The sequence below is a fragment of the Eptesicus fuscus genome, chromosome 19, assembly GCF_027574615.1.
Source record: "Eptesicus fuscus isolate TK198812 chromosome 19, DD_ASM_mEF_20220401, whole genome shotgun sequence".
Lineage (NCBI taxonomy): Eukaryota > Metazoa > Chordata > Mammalia > Chiroptera > Vespertilionidae > Eptesicus > Eptesicus fuscus.
The window spans coordinates 55,435,204-55,461,108 of record NC_072491.1 but is presented as its reverse complement, the minus strand read 5'-3'; the positions used below and the strand labels follow the sequence as shown (position 1 = coordinate 55,461,108).

General features: G+C 46.5%; 1 protein-coding gene across 3 annotated transcripts in view; it reads left to right on the top strand.

Moving 5' to 3' along the window:
• Nucleotides 1-8,525: 8,525 nt before the first annotated feature.
• The window catches only part of PIP4P2 (phosphatidylinositol-4,5-bisphosphate 4-phosphatase 2), a 39,038-nt gene continuing 21,658 nt past the window's right edge, over nucleotides 8,526-25,905 (top strand). For all 3 annotated transcript variants that reach the window (XM_054708619.1, XM_054708620.1, XM_008158860.3), the window contains exons 1-2: nucleotides 8,526-8,654; nucleotides 25,421-25,569. In XM_054708619.1, coding sequence (XP_054564594.1) covers nucleotides 8,543-8,654; nucleotides 25,421-25,569 — 261 coding nt within the window. In that variant the 5' untranslated portion in view covers nucleotides 8,526-8,542. The remainder of the gene's footprint in view (nucleotides 8,655-25,420; nucleotides 25,570-25,905) is intronic.

Here is a 25,905-nt window from a genome sequence, read left to right as displayed (position 1 = left end):
GCTGAGTATGGAGGCAATATGCTATGCGAGGGGTCGCTCCTACAAGTGTGTGTGCACAGATTTAAAGGAATACGGTAAGGAGTATATTGTGAATTGAATTGAATTAGCTAGGTGTAAAATATTGGGTAATCCTTATAAGTTAAGGCTATGCTCATAGTTCAAAGATGCTCTGTTAAGCGTAGTCAGATTCTTGATTTCTTTCTTAAGTTTTGTTGATGAAACGTGGGAAAAGGTCAGAAAGAAGTTGCGTATTGATTCAGCACAGGAGAGTTTAAGAATGTCTAAGCAGCATGTGGCCATGGCCTTACAGCCTGCAGTGGAAGGGTACGAATTTTAAGAATACCATCTGCACCTCCTCCGTCTCCACATGTAAACTACTTGTAACAAAATAGAAAGAATAGAAGGAATTTCTCAGCAACTGCCAATAATTCTTTATCTGAAAAAATATTTTCTTTCCTTAAAAAATAAAAATAATTAAAATTGAAATAAATAAATAAATAAATAAATAAATAAATAAATAAAATAAAAACAGTAGATGCCAGAATAATCACTGAATCTTTCCCCCAGAGCAAGCAGGATGTGGGGGGAGGGAGAAACATGGCAATCCAATATGGAAGCCCACTCTCCCAGTGTGCTAGTTTAAGGTCTCTTTTCTCGCCATTGAAAAGTTTTAAAAATTTAGAAATATGTCTGGGATTTCTGTGCACGTGTAGAGAGAAAAGCTAGTTTGGAACAAAATGTGTGCACAGTCCGATTTCAGATATTAGATAGGTCTTAAGTTGGACTTGACTCTTTTACAAAGGCTACAGAAATGAAAAACCCAGAACTGGTGTTTTCCTAAGAAAAATGGCAAATTTAACCAAAAGGAAAGAACACAGGCTGGTTCCAGCAGCAGATTGGTATTTCCATAATAAAGAGTTTTTAAAATGCTAATGAAGGGTGTTAAAAATTTAACTTTAAGGCCTTCAAGACATAGAACTTATCCAAAGTAAATGCCTTAAAATAATTGAAATTGGATTTGAAACTCAAAATTATTGAAAAATATATTATAAAGATCAAGTAGCCCAGATAAAGACTGACTACACCCCTTGTTTATGGAGGAAGGGGTAGTCGCCCTTCCCCCAGCAGAACAGGTAGGCCATCATTCCGCCAGTAGTTTTCCCAAGGCAGGAAAGGCTTAAAATAGTGGCTCCTTTGAAATCAGTTTCCTGCCAGTAGCCATCTTTAAGGAAGAATGTGGTAATTTACATTTGAATAGACCAAACCTGTTTTGCCATCTTTAAGAAAAGAAGGTTTGGAGACTTTAGAAATCTTAAAAGTGTGCTTAATTATATAAATAATAAAAGTTTATTAAATATCTAGATATTTTGAAATGAAACACGCTAAAATATTAATCTAAATTTGCCTCATGAAAGATTTAGAGGACAGAATTGAATCTATTTGATTATGTCTTGTGTTTTAGAAATTTATTATTAAGAATATAAAAGTGTTGTTAATCAAAGAACTGCTAACATTTGACTTGCAAGTTCTGAAAGTTTAAGGTTCAAATTTAATTGGGAGAAATTATATAAATGTGGTAATTATATGATTAAAATATAAAAAAGTGTTTTTGAGAAAATAAAATACTGTTTTCTCTGATAATTAGGAATTCAAAATATGTTACTTGTTTGGTCTGATTTTAAAAAGAGAATTAATTCATTGATCCAGTTTAAATGTAATTGATATTCTTTAAGATAATTTAAGTATATAATCTTTAAATCATATATATAAATATATATTATATATTTGATCTTTCCAAGTTATTTCAAGGTTCTGAGAGTGACTTTTGGACATTTCATGGGCCCTGAAATGTTTTTCAAAAGTCTGTTCTCTCTTAAAAGAAATATTTTTTTTAATGAAACTGATTGACACTTGAAATCGCATGGAAAGCTTTATCAAATAAAAATTAATATTTTTACTTCTATACATATGTATTAAATGTTATGAAGGTTTTTGCCTGTAAGAAGGGCAAAAAATATATATTTTTTAAATATAGCCAAAATTTTCAACAGCAGTAGAATGTCAAAAAAGACAAAAGCCTCAAGCAGCCTGCATTTTGAATTGGGCTGGGGGTAGGGCAGTGTGCTTTTAGATCAGACCAATAAAGTATCAAATAAGTTTACTGAATAAGTTTCTTTACCTTTTTTAATTATAGATACCTACTTAAGTTACTTTATAAATTAGTTTTTAAAATATAATCAAGGTCTCATATAAATTAAGTTACATGAGAAGCCAATGTTTTTATAAGTAATTGAATCCAAGTAAAATCTAAGAACAGATTAGAAACCACCATTTACTGCCTGACTTTATGTAGCTGCCTGCATTAAGCTAGAGGTGGGGCAACATTTGCTGCTTGTGAATTCAGAAGTAAATTTGCTTTATTTTTAAATGAAGACACATACTTTAATTTCTTAAATAAATTAGCTTATTAAATTATAATCAAGTTTTTCAGCTAAATGAAAAGTCAATATTTTTATAAACAATTCTAATAAAGACCAGAAACAACTAGTGAGAGTTGTCTGCAATATAAATTTGACTGTCTTTTAAAAGAACAGATTGAGCAGCCACCATGATGACCACATGGCTTACTGCTCGCCATCTTGAAATAACAAAGGCCAACCCCCTTCCTTTAAATAAGCCAATGTCTTTGTAAGCAATTTAAATAGGTTTTCCTTCCCATAATCCCTCTGTATATGCAAATAAGCCTAAGAGGATACTTTAAAAATATAATTATAATTTTAATAAAAAAGAGAAATTTTAAATTTTTGAGTTCTCTTTCACTAATATTTACAGTGTAAACTAAGATTGTTGTTAAAATGTTAATTCTGAAAGTAAATTAGTAGTCAGCCTTACTGTAAAGTGTTTGTAATATAGCTAGCTAGTCGGCTGTAGGCTTGACCTTCAAACTGTAGTCCTACAGATTGCTTGTTGTAAAAAGAAAGACAAAGATTCTTAAATGAGAATCTGTAGCCTGAAAATTATTCTGACAGGAAATAAAGAGGCTTCCTTCATATGTCACAAGGATTGTAATTGAAAGCCTATATATTTGGCCTCTTAAACTAAGGTAAGTAATTTGTGTTTTTGCCTCCATGATAAAATTTATGTAAAGTTACTCAAGGACTAATTGCAGAAACTTAATCTCATTTACTGTCCATAACCTAGGGAAAATAAAGTTAAAATTAATAAATAAATTAAGCTTTATTTCAGATAATTTAAATAGGCTAATTAAAATAAGTGAATATTCATAAAAACTTAATTGTACTGGACAAAAAAAAAACTGTTCCTGAAGTATTAACAAAAAAACTTTTATTGATGGTTCATCTCATAGTAAAATTGCTAAACATGCTATGAATCCAAAGCAGTCATATTTCTGTACAAAATTAAAAATAAAAGATTATCAAGACTGCATTAAAAATAAAAATTTTACAAAAGCCTCATAATAATTATACCAAAACAGAAGGTTAATAGGATAATGTCCTATAAGAAATATCCTATAAGTAAATTACATCAAGCCATAATTGCTTTAAAGTTTTTACTCTAAAATTAATTTTCATTTATAATACTGGTAACAAGACACCCATAAAATCTTATGGTGTCAAAATAAGCCAAAGGAAAATCATTTGGACAAAAATCAAAAGGATCCCAAGTCTAATTTATAAAAAAGATTTCTTTATTAACCTTTGGTGGAGAATATGTTTATATTTCCAGAAAACTCCAAGACCATGTGGATTCCTGCAACAACGGATCCCAGAGTGCATAGGACTACTACAGCCACAGAATAAGCAGTGGCCCACAAGAACAGAGGAGAAATAGTTCAGATATAAAAACAGTGAAGACACCTTGCCATGCTAGCAGTCAGCACCTGTGCATTGCTGCAGGTTGCTCAGAACCAAAGGCAAGTAAGGTCGGTGTGCACGCTTCCAGACCATATGTGCCCACCCCTTCTGCATAGAAGTCAATGTTTGATGTTTTGTGTTCTACCAGGACCCCTGACTTGGGGGGCTTGCCTTATTTCTAACACAGGGAATGGTATTAACTGCCACATTAAAAGAAATGCCATACCTCAGGTGTTAACCATTTTTATAGATGGATCCAGTTCTGAAAAGGCTGGATCTACTGCAGCAGGGGAGCAAAGGTCCTTCAAACCCCTTATATTTCAGTAGAAATACAAGCTCTTATTTATACCTTAACAGATTTTGCTAAGGAGCACATCAATCTATAGTAATAGTGCTTATGTGGTAAGTATGAGCCAAAAACTATTGAAACAGCTACTATAGGGCACACTAATTCAGAGGGACTTTTCATTTAATTTTCAGCCTTTAAAATGTTATTAGAGAAGAAGTCCATGTTTTATTGGAAGCAATGTCCTCAGTGTGTTATCCACCTCCCTGTACCAACTTTAGGGGTAAATTAAATTCTGACAAAATGGATGTCACTCAATAGTGGAAAAAGCCAATTGTACTCTTAAAATGCAATTACTAAAACAAAAAGGGGGAGACAGATGTTATGTGTCACCTCAAAAGAAGCTCAGTCATGCTTTTTATACTTAAAAATTTTTTTGAATTGTGATGCAGAGGATCATACAGCAGGTAAAAGGCATCAGGCCTCCTGTACAATAGCCTCCACTGAGTTAGTTAGCACAAAACCAGACAAAAGTTTATTCAGATTCAGTAATAATGTGGGGAAGAGGTTGTGTTTTATATCTTTCCAGAAGGAGCAACGCAGCCAATTTGGGTGCCAGAGCGTTACGTCCGTCACCACAATGGACTCAGAGAAGCTCCTGTGTCCCTTCACTCAAAAGGACCGAGAGCTGCCCCATGACAGCAAAGAGGTAGAAGAAGAAAAAAGAAAAAAACTGAAAGCTACGCAAGGGACTAAGGTGCCAACATGGAGTCATCTGAAGAAGTTAATGACTGAAGCGCAGCAGATTGTGGAAAAGCAAGAAGTGGAAGCTACTTCTTCAACCATATTCCTGCTCATGCTAGCATCTGTTAGCTGCCAGTCTTCTGCAAAGTCTTGAACAGCCAAGGACTCTGAGTAAATATACACCAGCAGCAAAAGAGACTTTCATTTAGTAGCTAAAAATGTTAACATGTCCATAGTTCTGATTTCTCTCTTATTGTTGTTTTGCATTGGCATTGTTTTGTTATTATTTAATAGCCAGAGTTTTGCTCTTGACATTCAAGTTTTGAAAATGATAACATGTATGTAGTTTAGTTTCGCATTGGCATTGTTTGCAATTGTTTTAATATTAGAGTTTTATTTTTAATGTTTAAATTTTACTTTTATTATAGTAGCTTAAAAACAAAAAAAAGGTGAGATGTAGAGGGCCACCTGGGAAGGCACATGGGCATTTCTTTTAATTATTGTCAGCTGAACTCAGGGCGACAGGCAGAGCCACGCCCTGGGAACATGCTTCCCTAAGAAGGCTGGACATGTTGTCAGCTTGACTTCATATCAGCCCAGGTATCAGCAGGGGTGGGTCTAGATATGTAAATCCAGTAATGCTAGGGCCTACTTAAGAATGCAAATAAGCTCCTTTGATCCTATAAAAATAAATGTGCTGCGTGGCTCAGGGAGTCGCTGCCTCTCCATCAGAGAGGATGGCATCCTACCTAGCTCCCAGCTTTTAAAATCCATCTCTGCGTCTTCTTTCAATTTTTCTTTCTTTAATTTCTTAATCCCTAGTTCCTCCACTCAGCAACCCGACTGTTTCCTTTTCCATGCTGGACACGGAAAAGAGAGAAAAACCTCTACACCAAAGATTGTGAATGGTGACAGGACAAGACACTATAGCCGTGGTCAGCAAACTCATTAGTCAACAGAGCCAAATATCAACAGTACAACAATTGAAATTTCTTTTGAGAGCCAAATTTTTTAAACTTGAACTTCTTCTAATGCCACTTCTTCAAAATAGACTCGCTCAGGCCATGGTATTTTGTGGAAGAGCCACACTCAAGGGGCCAAAGAACCGCATGTGGCTCGCGAGCCGCAGTTTGCCCACCACGGCACTATAGTAATATGATTTTGTTGATTCTTCATAAAACTTTCTTTAGCTCAATATATTCTAGGCTGTGGCTGTTAAAACATTGCTGTTTATTTTCTAAATCAAGCATGTCAAACTTGTGGCCCACAACAAATATTTTTGTGGCCCAGCAAATATAATGGTATGTAAGAAATGTTTTAATAAAAATTTTATAATTTAATTTTTCCAATATCTTGTTATACGTAATTAATAACGAGCTACAACATTCGCTAATGACTGATTACTATAATGGTGTTGCATTCATTTCCCTTACGCGTCTTACACGCAGGCGCACCATTTCTCTCCACTAATACCAGCAGCGAATATTTTAGCAGCCGATGGCCATGTCATTAGTCTTGGACTGACTTATTTGGTGTGCGGAAGAGGAAATATTTTGCTTTCGGAGAACAAAAAAAATAGGTTTATTTGTGTTATGCTTATTAATTTGTACAGTTATTCAGTGTCTGGTAAGTTAATGTTCAAGAAAAAATATTTTTATTTAAATTTTCTGTTATTTTATGTTAACAGTTACTCATGTATTTCAGCCGTTTGCATTCAGCATGTCTCGATTGGAATAAACCTATCTTTCTATGAAAATTGAGCTTTTGTTTGTTTGTGGCCCACATACCCTTCCACCTTGTTTACTTGGCCCCTGTTAGCCTGTGAGTGTGACATGCTTGTTCTAAATAGTTCGTTTTTGCTGGGCCTGCTCGGCCTTGACCCCTCACTCCCTGTGCCATTGGCCTTGCACCATATCAGAGAAGGACCGCTGTGTTGTACTGTGTCCTGGCGCTGCTGACCCCCAAAGAGAACACATGAGAAACACCACGCGTTGCCTCTCCTTTTGGGCTTTAAGCCCCCTAAGTGCACTTTTGGAAAGAAAGAGTATCTTCAGAGAGCAGCCTGAAGACCCGCCCCTTTTGTTAACACGTTAAGCTCCATGTCAGTCACTGCTGACTGACACTATACTTTCCGTCCTGAAGACAAAACAGGCTGGGCCTTAACTGGAGTACGGGGGCCATCATCTCAGGTAGAAACTGCTGTTTGGGGCCTGTACTTGTTTGTTTGCTGAAACAATAGAAAGTTATTCTGATTTTCTGAACTTATGTACGCTATCCCAATACTCCACTGATGATGGTTTGAATGTCCCATTGATTGTGATCTCACTGGTTACTGAAGCACATTCTTCTGGGAACCAGGACAGCTCAATTATCCTAAATTGTCTCAGTAGCTACAGATAATGCATTCCGGTTGACTCAGTGGTACCAAAACGAGAACAGCACAATTATTCTAACTTGCCTCCGTGGTCCCAGATAATGTGTTTCTGTTGATTCAGTGATCTGTAGAACCAAAAACTATACTTTAGATCAATTTTGCTTCTGTAACTGCTTGTGCAAACAGATTCCTCATTCCAGACCCAAAGATGTAATCAATACTTTTGTGATATTCTGCCAATATAAGCCAGATGTGCAAGCTGTTCAGGGCTGCGAGGTCTGGAGCGCTTTAGCCCCTCGTATGCTGCCGGCCTTTAATAAGTGACTCCATAATTCGACTTCTTGAGGCGTCCTTTGTAAGATGGAGGTTACATAACGTGTTAATATCTTTTTATTGATTTCAGTGAGGAAGGAAGAGGGAGAGAGAGAGAAATATCAATGATGAGAGAGTCCCCTGACTACAGAATCGAACTGTGACCCCCTGCTTCATGAGTTGATGCTCAAACACAGAGGAACGCTGGCCTGGCCAAATCTTTGATTTTTAAACCACTTTAGCAAACTACCAAAAAAGAAAAACAAAGAAAATAAAAAATAAAGACTTAAAGTAGGACAAGGATGGTGCCCAGCTGTTTTTTTGTTTTGTTTGGTTTTTTTACTCTTTTACAGGTGAAAGATATTTTAAAGTATTATCTCAAGAAAATAGTTTTTCATTTCTTATTCATAAACTTCATTATTGTCTATGTGTCAGGCACAATTTAGTACAAAAACAAAACTAAATTATTAACCTATTTTGTGAAATGAAACCTAAACCAATTTGCATTGTTTCAATAAGAGTGTCAAACAGATATTAAACAATTAACAAAACATTATCAAAAATTTATTTCCTTTTAGATGGCAGATCATCATTGAAAATGACTGGACAACGATTTTCTAGCAAAAGAAGCGGCCCCAAGAAAAAAACGGGTCGCCCGAGGAACAAGCTGCAAACGTGACAGCAAAGACCCTCCCAGGAGGGCTGAGCTGAGCCCGGAGCACCGCCTCCTGGGGTCCCGCCTGAGGCTCTCCTCCGACCCCCGGGTCTCTACAGGATCTGCAACTCGGGGAGGAGGGGTGCGGACCCGCCCCGCCCCGCCCCGCCTCCCAGGCGGTCACGGCTCCCGGCCCCTCCTCCGGGTCCCCGCCTCCCCCTCCCTCCCTCCAGCGCCGGTGGGTCCGCCTCCCGCCCCGCAGCGCGGCCGGCACCGCCTCGGGCGCCGCAGCAGCCATGGCTGCAGATGGGGCGGATGAGCGCTCGCCTCTGCTGTCCGCCCCCCACTCGGGACACGTCACCCCCTCCGCCCCGTCACCCCCTTTCTTACCGGAAAGCAGCCCGCGAGGTGAGACCCGCACTGCCTGCCCCCCCGCGGCCAGCGGGAGAGGAGCGTGTGTGTTGGGGGGGCGGGGGGGGGACGGAGAGGGGCGCTGTCCGGGGGGGGGGGGGAGAGGGGCGCTGTCGGGGGTGGGGGGACGGAGAGGGGCGCTGTCCCCAGCGGGAGAGGAGTGTGTGTGGGGGGGAGAGGGGCGCTGTCGGGGGGACGGGGGGGGGGGAAGGGAAAGGGGAGGGGTGCTGTCCCCGGGGGGGAGAGGAGCGTTGGGGGGGGGGGGGTTGGCGGGGGAGGCGCGCTGTCCGGGGGGGGGGTGGGGAGAGGGGAGGGGTCGCTGTGGGGGGAAGAGGGGCGCTGTCCGGGCTGGGAGTGGGGGGAGGGGAGGGGTCGCTGTGGGGGGAAGAGGGGCGCTGTCCGGGGTGGGGGGGGGAGGGGCGCCGACTGCCTGGCTGCAGGCTTTCTGGTGAGAGAGAGTGCGCGCCCCGGCTCTGACCTGGGTTTGGGGCGCCACGAGCATGGGGAGCCGGCCTCGCGGACTCGGGCCTTGGGGAGGCGGGGCGCTCCGGGTCGGCTCAAACCCTCTCAGCTGCGGAGGAGCCTGGGCGCGCGGCTCACCTTGGCTTTTGTCCTTGAAAAGCTGAGTTTGGAAAAGGTGCGTCTGCTAGGCTCGCCCTCCAATCCTCGGTCAGTCCGGGGATTGCCTTACCGGCGGGACAGAGTGCACCCTTTTCCTGCGGCCCGGGATCCCGGCCTCTCAGGTCACTGCTGCCTGGGGATGAGGAGGGAGAGGGAAGATGGGGCGTTTGTGATGTGTATCTCGGTGAGATTGAAAGTAACTGTAATAAGAACCCAAGTTAATACTGTGTATATGTCTATCCATTTTCTTCACTAGATAAAGTCCAAAAAGAATTGATAGCTTTTTGGGAACTGGAGAAAGAAGGATCTATTGACCAAATTATTAAATTTAGTCACAGATCTTTGTTGTAAGCCTTTGAGTTCACTGGTGTGGGTAAAAGAGGTGGGTCAGGAGTGGAGAAAATGGAAGGCGATACTGACAAAAACACTTAGGAGGAGTGAGAGTGGTCAAAAACGGCTCTTGCAAAGGTAGCTTCAGTGCATCTGTCTTTCCCAGATGGACGTGAGAGGTTTAAAAACCCTCAATGTTTCGACAATCTGGGCAGACCGTGTTTCTTGCTCACACTTTTCCCAAGTCCCAGCTGGAAGTGGAGCGGCTGTGGAGCAGGTTGAACTTGTGTAGTATTTAAATGTTTTTACTTAACACATGATAGCTTGAAAAGCAACTACTGAGATCTTAATCCACACTTAGCAAAAGCAGGAAAGTGAAAAGAAGTTTAGCTGTGAATATTTCAACGTGATCAATGAGTGAGAAAGAAGGTACAAAATCGAACAGAAACTGACCCGAGAAAGCACAGGGTCCTGCTCTGGGCCAGCACGGAACTCTGCCAGAGGATGCCAAGTGGAGAACTTCCTTCAGTGGGCACATTTGATACCAATATCTCACTGTTATCTAACTATTATGGTCTAGAATATGTTTACTTACCAATTAATGTTTCAACTTTATCGAGCCACCCTTTTAACACTAAATATTTGACAGTTTGTTAAGAGGAGGAGTTTGGGTTTAACTAACTTCCTATAATAGATTTCATGTCCTCTATGTCGCATCTATGTTTTTGATCAAATACTGGCTAGATTATTCCACCAAATGGTCATACTCATAGATCTGCCTGTAGACTGCATTTGTCATGTATTTGTTTAATCTGATAAGACTCTTCAAACTGCAAAATAAGGTACAAGTTTCAGTTCAGCCACTGAGAAAAAGAAGTTTAATTCCAGAAGACTTTTAAGAACCAAAGAAATTCAAGTGTTAAAAAACAGAATTGGACTGAGTACATTTTAAAGATATTGGCTTTATTCAACGATTCATGGCTCTGGCAGCATCCCATCCAGCCAATAGAAGGGAGCTCCGAGGAGCTGTGCCAATGAGAGACTGTTCTAGGTAGAAGAGGCGGGAACAAGGAAGTCCTATGGCAAAGCACAGACTGGCTGTGCCCAGGACACTTTGTTCGGGGATGACAGATGACCTCCCAGTGCTGGCCCGCAGCTCCCCACGGACTAGTTCACGTACCCTCCCCTTCCGGGGGGCTGCCCTGTGCCTGCCTCCTTTGGGTGACTTGGGCTGAGCATAAGTTGCTCCATGTGGGGCCTGTTGCCTTGTTTTTAACAACTGCTTTAGCAAAAAGTTCTTTCTGCCTTGCAGCAGAATACCTTTTCTTCCTAACGGGAAAAGGAGACAGGTTAAATAAGTAGAAACTACTTTCTAAGTGGGGTGGGGGGGTCAGGGTGCTTCAGAGTTCGTGTTGCTTTGGCACTTTTCTAGATTTTCCCCTTTCCCTGGCTGCTGTTGTAAAGCTAATCTCTTTTTCTTTGTAAGAATAAAAAATATATATGTGAAAAATAAGTGTAAAGCATAGCTCCTTTCTCTCGCTTTTGGGTGAGTTTGTTGAGCTTTGTATGACCGCACCCCTTATTGTGGTCTCAGGGACAACCTGCCTCAGGCGTGGTTCGGCCTGGGGGGTTCACCTCTGCCAGTGCCCAGCTGGGGACCTTGGGACTGTAAGTTCACATCCTTGGGATCGGCTTGCCATCTGACCAGGCGTGGTGTGTCCTGTCCCTTTTGCTCTCCCTGCCTGCGACACCATGTTCTTGGTATGGACCCTGGATACTCTAGCACAGTGGTCGGCAAACTCATTAGTCAACAGAGCCAAATATCAACAGTACAACTTTTGAGAGCCAAATTTTTTAAACTTAAACTTCTTCTAACGCCACTTCTTCAAAATAGACTCGCCCAGGCCGTGGTATTTTGTGGAAGAGCCACACTCAAGGGGCCAAAGAGCCGCATGTGGCTCGCGAGCCGTGGTTTGCCCCGCAGGCTCCCTCCGAGGGCCTGGAGCGAGCTGCTCGGTAGGAGCCCAGCGTCCGCCGTGGGCGTGGAGGAGCGGCGTGGGCTCTGCCCTCAGGAAGCTCCCTGGCACGCTCCCACGAGGGCACCTGCCACTGGAGCTGTGCCTTGTGCTAGGGACGGGAGCTCTTCCAGCCCCGCCAGGCCTCATGCTCCCTGCGGCCCTGACGTGTTTCCCGCACAGCGGCTGGTGCAGAACAGATGTCCGTGTCCACCTGCTCCTGGGGCGCCCCCAGGTACCCGCCCCCAGGTACCCGCCCCCAGGTGCCCACCCCCAGGTGCCCACCTGCAGGTGTGTGCCCAACCCCAGGTGCCTGCCCCCAGGTGCCCGCCCACAGGTGCCCACCCGCAGGTGCCTGCCCACAGGTGCCTGCCCCAGGTGCCCGCCCCCAGGTGCCCGCCTGCAGGTGTGTGCCTGCCCCAGGTGCCCGCCCACAGGTGCCTGCACCCAGGTGCCCGCCCACAGGTGCCTGCCCCAGGTGCCCGCCCACAGGTGCCTGCACCCAGGTGCCCGCCCACAAGTGCCCACCTGCAGGTGTGTGCTCGCCCCCAGGTGCCCGCCCCCAGGTGCCCACCTGCAGGTGTGTGCCCGCCCCCAGGTATCCACCCCCAGGTGCCCGCCCCCAGGTGCCCACCTGCAGGTGTGTGCCCGCCCCCAGGTATCCACCCCCAGGTGCCCGCCTGCAGGTGTGTGCCTGCCCCCAGGTGCCCACCCCCAGGTGCCCACCCCCAGGTGCCCACCCCTAGGTACCCGCCTCCAGGTGCCCGCCCCCAGGTGCCCGCCCCCAGGTGCCCGCCTGCAGGTGTGTGCCTGCCCCCAGGTGCCCACCCCCAGGTGCCCGCCTGCAGGTGTGTGCCCGCCCCCAGGTGCCCGCCCCCAGGTGCCCGCCTGCAGGTGTGAGCCCGCCCCCAGGTGCCCGCCTCCAGGTGCATGCCCCCAGGTGCCCGCCGGCCACTGCGTGTCACCTGACCGGAGCTGCAGAGCTCTGGGCTGTCTGGACTCTCTCTGGCCTCAGAGCTCACGAGGACTCACATCCCCTCCTGCCATTAGAAAGCTGGGGTTGCCTGGGGGCAGCCGCCACAGGCAGCACACAGGCGAGAGGACAGAGGGGACCGGTCTCTCCTCCTGTGTCTGTCAGACCTTGGCAGTGGCACTGGGGCACTGGCCCTGCAGTCCTCCCGGGAGTGGCATTGCTGCTGGTCGTTCCAGGGGCCTCTAGGGAAACCCACCCCCTCGCTCTGTGGGTCAGAACCCATGTTGCCGGTTGCCAAGGATGTCTGTCCCCATCATACATTCAGGCCCCGGGGAAGTAACTGCAGAGTGGGTCCTCGGGTATCCGGGCGATGGGAGTGGGTGCTGGGCCAGCCATCGCCTGTCACCTGGACTACGGGCCTCTGCACCACGGGCCTCTGCACCACGGGCCTCTGCACCACGGGCCTCTGGACCACGGGCCTCTGCACCACGGGCCTCTGGACCACGGGCCTCTGGATCACGGGCCTCTGCACCACGGGCCTCTGGACCACGGGCCTCTGGATCACGGGCCTCTGGACCACGGGCCTCTGCACCACGGGCCTCTGCACCACGGGCCTCTGGACCACGGGCCTCTGCACCACGGGCCTCTGCACCACGGCCCTCTGGCCCACGGGCCTCTGCACCACGGGCCTCTGGATCACGGGCCTCTGCACCACGGGCCTCTGCACCACGGGCCTCTGCACCACGGCCCTCTGGCCCACGGGCCTCTGCACCACGGGCCTCTGCACCACGGGCCTCTGCACCACGGGCCTCTGGACCACGGGCCTCTGCACCACGGGCCTGTGCACCACGGGCCTCTGCACCACGGGCCTCTGGATCACGGGCCTCTGGATCACGGGCCTCTGGACCACGGGCCTCTGGACCACGGGCCTCTGCACCACGGGCCTCTGCACCACGGGCCTCTGCACCACGGGCCTCTGGATCACGGGCCTCTGGACCACGGGCCTCTGGACCACGGGCCTGTGCACCACGGCCCTCTGCACCACGGGCCTCTGCACCACGGGCCTCTGCACCACGGGCCTCTGGACCACGGGCCTCTGGACCACGGGCGTCTGGACCGGGTGGAAGTTTGAGTGGAATCAGCACAGGTAAGAGCCAGTGTCTGTGAACCGTGTGAGGTGGGGGCACCAAGCGGCCCGTCCCTCTGCCCTGGACTCTGGCTCTGGGGGAGGCGGGGAGGGACCAGGGGCCCGCGGGCCGTGATGCTGGCTCCGCTCCCAGGGCACAGCCACCTACAGGGACCGCCTGGGCTGCAAGCTGCTCTGTCAGAAACTGTTTGGCTACTCACATCAGTTTGCTGGTTACAAGACCTGGGTTTTTTGTTGTTGTTTCCTTTTTTTTTAAATTTAATTTTATTGTTTAAAGCATTACATATTGTAGTACATATATCTCCTTTTTTTCCCCATAGACCTTCCCCCAGCCTCCCCTACCCCGTGTCACATGCCCTCAGCCCCCCACCACCACCACCAGTGTCTTGTGTCCATTGGTTGTGTTATATGCATGCACACAAGTCCTTTGGTTGATCTCTTTCCCCTGCCCCCCAACACTCCCCAGCCTTCCCACTGTAATTTGACAGTCTGTTCGGTGCTTTACTGCCTCTGTATCTATCTTTTTGTTCATCAGGTTATAATGTTCTTTATTTTCCATAAATGAGTGAGATCATGTGGTATTTTCTTTCATTGCCTGGCTTATTTCACTTAACATAATGCTCTCCAGTCCATCCATGCTGCTGCAAATGGTAAGAATTCCATTTTTATAGCAGCATAGTATTCCATTGTGTAGATGTACCATAGTTTTCTAATCCAGTCATCTGCTGACGGGCACCTAGGCTGTTTCCAAATCTTAGCTATGGTGAATTGTGCTGCTATGAACATAGGGGTGCATATATCCTTTCTGATTGGTGTTTCTAGCTTCTTGGGATATATTCCTAGAAGTGGGAACACTGGGTCAAATGGGAGTTCCATTTTCAGTTTTTTGAGGAAACTCCATACTGTTCTCCACAGTGGCTGCACCAGTCTACATTCCCACCAGCAGTGCATGAGGGTTCCTTTTTCTCCGCATCCTCGCCAACACTTGTTGTTTGTTGATGATAGCCATTTGTTGATGATAGCCATTCTGACAGGTGTGAGATGGTACCGCATTGTTGTTTTGATTTGGATCTCTCGGATAATTAGTGACTTTGAGCATGTTTTCATGTGTCTCTTGGCCTTCCTTCTGTCTTCTTTCCAAAAGATTCTATTTAGGTCTGTTGCCCATTTTTTATTAGATCATTTATCTTCCTTTTATTAAGTTGTATGAGTTTCCTGTAGATGTTGGAGATTAAACCTTTATCAGTGATAACATTTGCAAATATGTTCTCCCATACAATGGGCTCTCTGGTTGTTTTGTTGATAGTTTCTTTTGCTGTAAAAAAGCTTTTTATTTTGATGTAGTCCCATTTGTTTATTTTCTCTTTAGCTTCCATTGCCCTAGGGGCAGTGTCAGTGAAGAAGTTCTTTCGGCATATGTCTGAGATTTTGCTGCCTGTGGATTCCTCTAGTATTTTTATGGTTTCCCGTCTTATGTTTAAGTCCTGTATCCATTTTGAGTTTATTTTTGTGTGTGGTGTAAGTTGGTGGTCTAGTTTCATTTTTTTGCTTGTATCTGTCCAATTTTCCCAACACCATTTGTTGAAGAGACTGTCTTGACTCCATTGTGTGTTCTTGCCTCCTTTGTCAAATATTAAGGACCTGGGTTTTTTAAATTGCATCTAACAAGTGACACCCTTTTCAAGCCTAGACTTCCTTCAGCTAGCTGCTGCCCCTGTCCTTGTGAGTCAGTGTTCTCCCATCCACCATTTCCCACAACCTCCCCCCCCCCACACCCCACACACACACACCTCTGGCATCTCTGTTGCTGGCGCCAGCTCTCAGAGGCGGAGGCGGGGAGGGTGGGGCAGGAGGTGGGAGGGATGCAGGTGGGGGGGACAGCGGAGAGGGGGTGGGGGCAGAGGCAGAGGCAGTGGCAGCAGGGAGCGCGGGCTCGGAGCTCACGCGGGGCCTTCAGGCCACAGTGCCGCCTCTGAGCCTTTGGCTGCTGCTTCTGCCTCCTGCTTGGGGCGCTCGGGCATCTCAGCGCGATCAACGTGAGGCGGAGCCGTCACCTCCACGGACACTGATCAGCCCGGCGGCCACAGACCACACCGAGTGCGCCCGCCCGTCTGGCCTCGCCCCGCTGCTGCCTTGGGCCCAGCCCAGTGTGAGGCTGCGGGGCGCGGCCAGAGTTTGGGCAGGTCCAAGCCTCAGACTGATGAGCGGGCACAGTCCTCTCACGGCCACGTGCAAGTCCCAGCGTGGAGGGCAGAGCCTCCCAGCACCATGGTAGCCAACAGCTGGAGTTTAAGCGTGAACCTGTGGTCCGAACGCGTGGCCCCACGTGCCTGAGTGACGTGGGCTTGATCAAGTTCAGGTGCATGTAACTGAGTAGGATCGAAACCCACGAGAACGTTGTAAACATTCTTCCTTTGCCTCGCGGCATCTGCTATAAAATAAGGACACGGCTTGTGGTCCGTGGCGCTGTCTCTCCAGGAGAGAGGGCAGCGTCCCACCGAGACCCAGCTTTCCTCTCTCTCTGTCTTTTCTAACCCTTCCCCGCCCTCAGGCTCACTGAACCTGCTGAGCTGGCGGCGCAGAGGCCCCCGGGGCTGAGGATGCCGTGGCCGCTGGCCCCCATGTGAGGTCCTCCCCCCACGCCTCTCCCAGGCTGCAGGGCTCTGGCTGCGTATTTTATCAAAGCTTCCTTCAGGTCACACCGGTACTTGACCTGCCGGGCAGTTGGACACCAGGTCCTGGCTCCGGGTGTGGAGGGGACAGGGGCGGAAGGAAGGGGCTCAGCGAGGAGGCCGCCCTGGGCACGTGAGCGGCGGGGGGCGGCCAGGCCGAGCCTGGAGCGGCGGCGTCTCCTCAGACACAGGGCCAACTCCCTCCTCAGAAGCCGGGCTCCGCGGGCGAGGTGAGCGCGCTCTGCTCTGGCTGGTGCTTCCTAATTCTGTGATCCACACAAGGAGATTTGTGTCTCGTTTCCAGCACTAGAAGTCCTGAGAAATAAGTGGTGGTTTTGGCTGTGACAGAAGTTCTCTGGCTGGCTGAGGAGGCCTTGAGCGGAGAGCTTCTCGTTTTCTTTCTGTCAAGGCTCCAGTGGACGTGAGAGGCCACCCAGGCCACAGTCCGTGCAGGGCTGTCCCTGCTGTGGGGCGCCCGTTCCGCCTGGGGGAGCTTCGCTTGTGCCATCGTCACCACCCGAGCCCTCCAGCCCTGCCCAGGGTCACTTCCTGGCTGTGAGTTACATAAGTGAAGACCTGGAGGTAGAAACCACGCAGTAAAATATAACAGAAGTAATTGTTAATTCGGTAGAAAGTTATTACTTAGGTAACTAAAAGGTAAAAATATGGCTCTAAGGCAGTGATTTCCAACCCACGTGCCACGTGAGTTTTTAAGACTATTTAGTCAAGGGCACTGACCTCTTTTCCCTCAGATTGTCAAATAAATGACAACAGCCAACGAATAGCCATCTTGTGAGAATGAATAAAATGTACCTGTTTTTTCGGTCAGATTGGCAAAAAATACATTTTTTGGTGTGCTAGAGGGATTAGTAATTAGTTCCTGCGTGCCCTGAGACGGTTCAGAAGCAGGAACCAGCTGCCCCGCGGGCGGACAGAACAGGCTGGGCTGGAGTTGTTAGTGTCACTTAGTTGTTAGCTGCCTCCCCGGGCTCCCTGACCCCCGGGGACCAGGCGGGCAGAGCCACGCGGGGTCGGCAGAGCTCCAGCCACGGAGGACAGAGGACGAAGCCGAGGAGCGGGGCTCTCGGACCTGAGCCTCAGCAGCCTCTCGCCAGCACATTCCCCTCCGAGCTGGCTTCAGCCGGACGGCCCTTCGGAGGGTGTCCTGGCTCTGGAGGAAGCCACGGGTCTCCTGGAATAGTTTTGTTTCTTTGGATTCAGGGAGGAGAGAACAAAAGGTGGGCTTCCCTTTCTCTGTCACTCGCCCAGCCGCCCTCTCCGCCAACAGCCCAGGAGGAGAGAGCAGGGCTTTCCCCGCAGGCTGCTCCTGACCCTCCCCTTGACCGTCCTGTAACCATCGCAGCCCCAAATCCTCTCATGTTACCTGACGTCATTTTTCTGTTTCAGGACAGGCTAGCTATATAGAGTCTTTATACAGTGGACTACTTCTTGGCCATAAAAAAGGAGGAAATCTTACCTTTCGAGACGGCATGGATGGGTGGGCCTGGAGAGTATTATGCTAAGTGAAATAAGCCAATCAGGGAAAGACAAATGCCATATGATTTCACTCACATGTATAACCTAATGAACAAAATATAAACAGACTCATAGATACGAAACAGACTGACAGCTGTCGGGCGGGAGGGGTGTTGTGTGGGGCTGCATGAAAAAGGTGAAGGGATTCACCAAAAAGAAAAAAATGCATCGACACAGAGAACAGTATGGAGGGAAAGGGGTGGGGGAGGTAGGAGAGGGTGGAGTGAAGGAGACTTGACTTTGGATACATGCACAGCTGATGTGTTATAAAATGTACATATAAATTCAATACCATTTTTTAAAAAGCGTGTAATAGTGAATAAGTGAATTAACTGGAGAACGTTTCCACTGAAGACGCTTGTAAAGGGCGGACTGAGATGATACCATTCAGAGTGTCCAGCAGACAGTCAGCCTTTCCCGTGCTGGGACTTGGCCCCGACAGTGTGAAGTGTGGATCACACACCAGGATGGATCTGTAGGACAGAGGGGCTGTTTGCCGTCAAATAGATAGATTTGATGTTTGGTGTTTGCGATGGGAAAATGTAATTTGACCACTTGTGCGTTTACAGAATTATAATGGTCCTTGGAGTGTTTTGAAGAACATTACATATACCTTGTCATCCATATTCTTCCATCCTGCCTTTCTCACAAGTCTCAGATTTTCTATAGAGATTTTTATTATTATGAACAGATTGTGTTTTCATACTCTCTTCTAGTTTTTATTTTCCCTGCTTCTCTTTTCCTTCTCCTAATCCCCTTGAACTCAAATCTGATTCTTGTCTAAGTGTTCTAACAGAAGCCTCACCACTCCTGCTGTCTCTCCCTCAGTAAGTAATTATTCATGAAGGGAGGAAGCTGTGACTGTGGAGCGGCCTCTGGGAGAGCAGTCAGCTCTTGGCTTTGCTGAAGTGTTTGTAACACTATTCAAAAGTCAAAATCTCTGGGCCTCGCTTTTCCCTAATATAAAGAAATTAGACTGTACAATTCCTAAGAGGCTTGAATTTCTAACATTATACAATTCTAAAAATTTGAGAGAGTTCGTCAGGATGGAGGACTGCTCACATGTAGGAAAAATGCTCCTCAGATAGGCAAAACCCATAAAGAAGATGACTATTGTTTAAGTAACAAGACTTTCAAAATGCATAATTTTTGTGACTCTTAATACCTACTTACCCCTGGTTCTAAGATCACAGTACACTCTTTATACAGGGCAGAGATTTAAATTAGGTACGGTGGTGAACTGCTGACCATTTGAATGTGAAGGAGATCAAATGAACAATCTGAGTTGCTAATTATTGTAGGTTTACTAACTGTGGAATACACTTCTGGAATTACAGAGCAATTATAAGAGAACTAGAGGCCCGGTGCATGAAATTCATGCACGGAGGAGGGGGCTGTCCCTCAGCCCAGCCTGCACCCTCTCCAATCTGGGACCCCTCGAGGGATGTCTGACTGCCTGTTTAGACAAGATCCCGGTGGGATCAGGCCTAAACGGGCATTCGGACATCCCTCTCACAATCCAGGACTGCTGGCTCCCAACTGCTCGCCTGCCTGCCTTCTGATTGCCCCTAACTGCTTCTGCCTGCCAGCCTGATCACCCCCAACCACTCCCCTGCCAGCCTGACTAATGCCTAACTGCTCCCCTGCCAGCATGTTTGCCCCCAACTTCCCTCCTCTGCCAGCCTGGTCACCCCTAACTGCCCTCCCTTGAAGGATTGATCGCCCCCAACTGCCCTCCCTTGCAGGCCTGGTCCTTCCCAACTGCCCTCCCCTGCTGGCCTTGATTGCCCACAACTGCCCTCCCTTGCAGGCCTAGTCCCTCCCAACTGTCCTTCCCCTGCTGGCCATCTTGTGGTGGCCATCTTGTGTCCACATGGGGGAAGGATCTTTGACCACATGGGGGCAGCCATATTGTGTGTTGGAGTGATGGTCAATCTGCATATTACTCTTTTATTAGATAGGATAGAGGCCTGGTTCAGGGGTGGGGGCCAGCTGGTTTGCCCTGAAGGGTGTCCCGGATCAGGGTGGGGGTTCCCTTGGGGCGTGGGGCAGCCTGGGCAAGGGGCCTGAGGTGGTTTGTAGTCCGGCCACGCCCCCTGGTGACCCAAGTGGAGGCCCTAGTATCTGGAATTTATTTATCTTCTATAATTGAAACTTTGTAGCCTGGAGCAGAGGCCTGGGCCGGCCAGGGCTGCAGAAGCTTGGCTTCCTTATCGCCTGGGGCAACCCTAGCCTCCTGCTCTTCCAGCTCCGTGGCTGCCGCGATTTCTGTTGGAATTTATTTACCTTCTATAATTGAAACTTTGTACCCTTGAGTGGAGGCCTGGGCCCACCAGGGTATGTGGAAAGCTTGGCTTCCTCCATTGCCAGGGAAACCCAAGCCTCCCTCCTGCTCTCTGTGGCTGCAGCCATCTTGGTTTGGGTTAATTTGCATACTCGCTCTGATAGGCTGGTGGGAGTGGCTGGTGAGCGTGGCTTGTGGGTATAGCAGAGTGATGGTTAATTTGCATATTACTCTTTTATTAGATAGGATATAGAGTTACTAGAGGCTTGATGCATGAATTCGTGCACTGGTGGAGTCCATCGGCCTGGCCTACACCCTTTTACAATCTGGGACCCCTTGGGGGATGTTGAAGAGCCAGCATAAATACAGGCAGTCCTCAGGTTACGTCAGACTCGATTTACATCGTTTCATTGTTACTTCGCCATCTCCCATTTACAGTATTTATATAAAAAAAAAAGTTCCATCATTTCCTTGTATGTACATATGTGCTTTATGTTTTTTATTACTTATTTACCACAAGTAAAGGTCAGGAATTGTTATCTTTCTTTTAATTTTTTTTATTTAATAAATATTTATTGTTCAGATTATTACAATTGTTCCTCTTTTCCCCCATAGCTCCCTTCCACCCAGTTCCCACCCCACCCTCAGTCCTTACCTCTCCACCACTGTCCTCATCCTTAGGTGTATGATTTTTGTACAGTCTCTTCCTGCACCCCCCACACCCCTTTCCCCCCAAGAATTGTCAGTCCACTCCCTTTCTATGTCCCTGATTCTATTATATTCACCAGTTTATTCTGTTCATCAGATTTTTTATTCACTTGATTTTTAGGTTCACTTGTTAATAGATATGTATTTGTTGTTCATAATTTTTATCTTTACCTTTTTCTTCTTCTTCCTCTTCTTAAAGAATACCTTTTAGCATTTCATATAATACTGGTTTGGTGGTGATGAACTCCTTTAGCTTTTTCTTATCTGTGAAGCTCTTTGTCTGACCTTCAATTCTGAATGATAGCTTTGCTGGGTAGAGTAATCTTGGTTATAGGTTCTTGCTATTCATCACTTTGACTATTTCTTGCCACTCCCATCTGGCCTGCATAGTTTCTGTTGAGAAATCAGCTGACAATCTTGTAGGTAACTAACTGTTTTTCTCTTGTTGCTTTTAATATTCTTTCTTTGTCTTTTGCTCTTGGCATTTTAATTATGATGTGTCTTGGTGTGGTCCTCTTTGGATTCCTTTTGTTTGGCATTCTGTGCGCTTTCTGGACTTGTAAGTCTATTTCTTTCACCAGATGGGGGAAGTTTTTGGTCATTATTTCTTCAAATAGGTTTTCAGTATCTTGCTCTCTTTCTTCTTCTGGCACCCCCATAATTCGGATGTTGGTACGCTTGAAGTTGTCCCAGAGGCTCCTTACACTATCTTCATATTTTTGGATTCTTTTTGCTTTTTGCTTTTTCGGTTGAGTGTTTTTTTGCTTCTTTGTATTTCAGATCTTTGACTTGATTCTTGCATTCCTCTGGTCTGCTGTTGGATCTCTGTATAATATTTTTTATTTCAGTCAGTGTATGTTTAATTTCTAGTTGGTCTTTTTTCATAACCTCGAGGGTCTCGCTAAATTTATCGGCCTTTTCTAGAAAATTCTTGAAAAACCTTATAACTGTGGTTTTGAATTCTATATCCAGTCGTTTGCTTTCCTTCATTTCTTTCGTTTGTGATCTGTTTCTTTGTCTCCACATTTTGGCTGCTTCCCTGAGTTGATAGAGTGGCTTTGTGTGCTAGGTGTCCTATAGAGCCCAGTAGCTCAGCCTCCCCAGTTACCTGAGGTGGACACTCTTGGTGCACCCCTTTGTGGGCTGTGTGCACAGTCTTGTTGTAGTTAAGCCTAGATCACTGGGAGGAATTGACCTCCAGGCCAATTGGCTGTGAGGATCAGATGTTTCTACGCTGGGAGAACTTCTGTGCTGAAGACACCCTTATGAGACAGGATTTGCAAAAGCCTCTGTGCTCAGGTTGGATGGGGTGGAGTCTCAGGGTGGAACAGGCAGCACTGGTTTCCTCGTCAGCCCTGCCCTAAGAGGACCCTTAGTCTGAATGTCCCACGGTAATCGCTGCAAGCACCTCTGAGAGAAAGCCGCCCTCAGGTTTTGCCCGCTGCCAGACAGTCCAGTTTCTCCCCAAATGAGTCTGGGTACCCAGAGTCTTGCCCGGAACTGGAGTTCAGTGCAGTCGGGAGCTTTTGTCTCCTTCCTGCTTGAGAAAGGCAGCCACGTACTTGCCCACTCTCTGGGCACGTGCGTCTCAGTACCTCTGCCTTCCACAGCTCCTCTGAGTCTCAGTGTGCTTTTCTCTTTCCTTCTAGTTGTAGAATTTCCACTCAGCCAGCTTACCTGTGGTTCTGGATGATGTCTATTTTGTCTTTTAGTTGTAGTTTTGAAATTGTTGTGCGAGGCAGCAGTTTAGGTGTTTACCTATGCCGCCATCTTGGTTTCTCCTCTTAATTTTTTTTTTTTTTTCTGTTTCACTTCATTACTGCTGTGTCTGCTCCACGTGAGTGACGTAGGTGCTTATGTAAGTGGGTTCTGACTTACAGCGAAAATCGCGTTACCATAGGAACGGACGTAAACCAAGGATTGCCTATATAGATAGTGAAGGTTTCCTTGGATAAAAGTGCATGAGATATATCCACATCAGCTTAGGGCTGAAATAGTGGACAGAACATTGAAGTGATTGGGTGGAGAGCAGTGTTTATTGGTGCAATCAGGCAGTGACTTCTGTCACTCTATTGCTCTCCCGCCTGGGGCCTAGAGACCCCCTCCCTCGTGCTGGTGGGGAGGCGCCCTTCCAGGTGGGAAAGAGCCCTTCCAGTCACGCTGACTCCCCTGCAGGACCCGCTCCTCTGTGAGGAGTGGGCAGCCATAGGCAGAATGTGCTTTCCCGGGAGAAATGCATGTGTCTCATAAACATCAGTGACTCACTCATTTACTCTTTCATTCCTCCTTCCAGATAACAGATATTTAGTGAGCGTCTCTCAGAGACCAGACACCATGGAAGAGCTTGTAAATCAGTCCAAGCAAGCTTCATGGAACTTATAACCTCTCCATTTTAGATTTATAATCTTCACTGGGTATTTTTCTCTCTCCCTCTGCTTCCCAAGTTTCTGAAATAGTAGATTTGGGCATATTTTTGTCATTGAAGGCTTTTTAAAAAAGATTAGACATTATGAAAAGTTAAATAAAAATAAAAAAGAGAAATTATGTAGTGCAAGTTTTAGAGGGAAAATTCACAGGATTTCGCTGGCTCTGGTGCAAATATTTTGTCAGGTCACCCTGAGACTTTCTATTTGAGCCCAGATCTCGCCCGAGTTCTGTGTCCTTTTGTGTGATTGTGATTATGGCCTCCTTCCCTCGACTCCACTGCACGTGTTCTCTTTGTAATATTTTCCTGTCTTTACAGTTATTTTCTATCCCACTATGTGAGATGGAGGCCTGCGTCATAGGCCTGTGTCGTAAGGGAAAGGCGAGAGAGGAAGCTCGCATTCACTGGTAATGCTATCGCTCATGATTTCTGACGGCGACATTTATTGTCACTCACCAGGCTGTGCGTCTCGATTGTCCCCTGAGGTGTGTGTCCTTTTGCCAGGACAACAACTTTATTGAGACCTGATCAACTTCTCTGCTACTTGCAAAGCTAACTCTGTGTGACTCTGTTCCTTTAACTTGCTGGTGTCTTCTTGGTTTAATACAATGCAGTCACTCTGCATCACCCTCAAATTCTTCCCAGGATGTAAAGCTATTTGTAAATTTAAGACATCTGTAGCTTCTTTCGGGTTGTGCTGGGCATTGTCGCTCCACAGTGGCCAGTTCAGAGCCATGGCTGCCACAGATGTTCAGCTTCTAATGGGTCATTTGAATGAATAACACTTGTTGCTAATCCTTTGCAAGAATGAAAAAATGTACATGATAAACTGCAATGATGCCAGGTGGTAATATGTGAATTTTTTTTTAATATGTGAATTTTAAACATACCATAATGTACTCTGCTCTAACTCATTTTTAAGTGTCACAGAGCTCAGAATCCAATCCAGTGGATAGAAAATCTCTATTTCAGAAGTAGCTCTTTTCACGGTTAGCTATTGTGATTGTATTTTGGAGCCCTTGCAAACATCAGTTTTTTGTGGGACTTCAATCATGTGAAGGCCTTTCTGGGCTCTAAGACAGAGCTGCCCAGTGGGAGGTTCTCCTCTGCTTGCAGTTGAGAAGCCTGTGGGGGGAGGGGAGGAGAGGTGTGGGGTCCTCGCGGAGGAGCAGGCCCAGATCGCGCTTGTCAGACATTTGGACAAGTTTGCGCTTCTGGTAGATAAACATGGTCCTGAAACTGGGCCTCCGTCCTCACCCGCTCAGCCAGCCTGAGGACTATTACAAATAGTGTGTGCAGCTCTGATTCTGGGAATTTTCACACACACACAAAAGCAATAAAAACAAAACGACATATCTCATTATATTTATCAATTATTAAAATTTTGCTACTCTTGTTTCATCTAATTTTCTTTTTTTTTCTTGGAGTATTTAAACTAGATCCCAGCCATACTTTTTACCCATAATTCAGTGAAATATTTAATTTTTAATGTTAAATAAAAATTTGAGACAAACATTTAAGTTTATTTTTTGTCTGAAAAATAAACACCCTAATTAGCTTTGTTCCATGTTAATAAGTTTATTTTTCCTAGGTTCATTTTTGTCTTTCTTTGATTGACACCAAAACTCTATTTTGCTTGTCATAGCAGCAGTTATTATATCGGTTCTGTATAAACTCAGAATACAGCTACACGACGTAGATGTGTGTTTATAAGCTATGCAAAAACTTTGCTTTCGTTGACTATTTCTGCTCCTTGGTAGTCAGATCGTTAATGTAAGGTTTTTACTTTGGGCATAAATCACCACTTTCTAAGACAAGCCCTCTGGGTTTGCACATAGGAAGGCAGTTGATATTTGGGGTATAGTTTTGTAAACAGGAACTGGGTCATTGGGGTAGAGCTGGCAAGATGAGCTGGATTTTATCAGTCCCATGTGTGTTTCTGCTCTGAGACGGTGGTGGCCTGACTAGTTTTACGCACGTTACTAAAAGAAAAGGGGACCTTTCTGACGTTTCCTATGCTCAAACCCAACACGTGTGACTCTATCTTTTTAGCGGAGCTGCCCCCTCCATATACCGCCATCGCCATCCCCGACGCCGGGGGCATCCCAGTGATAAACTGTCGCGTGTGCCAGTCGCTGATCAGCCTGGACGGCAAGCTCCACCAGCACGTGGTGAAGTGCACGGTCTGCAATGAGGCGACAGTAAGTGGAGTTTCCACAGTAAAAGCATCGATTGTAACCTGACATCTTCTCCCTCCAGGAAGGACTTCCACAGTGTGACCTAAGCGGGGTGCCGCCGGACACAGGGTGGCGCATCTCTTCATCCCGCTTTCTTCCCTCAGCTGTCCATTCCTCTGGAGCAGGGGTCCTCAGACTTTTATATATATATATATTTTTTATTGATTTTTTTACAGAGAGGAAGGGAGAGGGATAGAGAGTTAGAAACATCGATGAGAGAGAAACATCGATCAGCTGCCTCCTGCACACCCCCTACTGGGGATGTGCCCGCAACCAAGGTACATGCCCTTGACCCTTCAG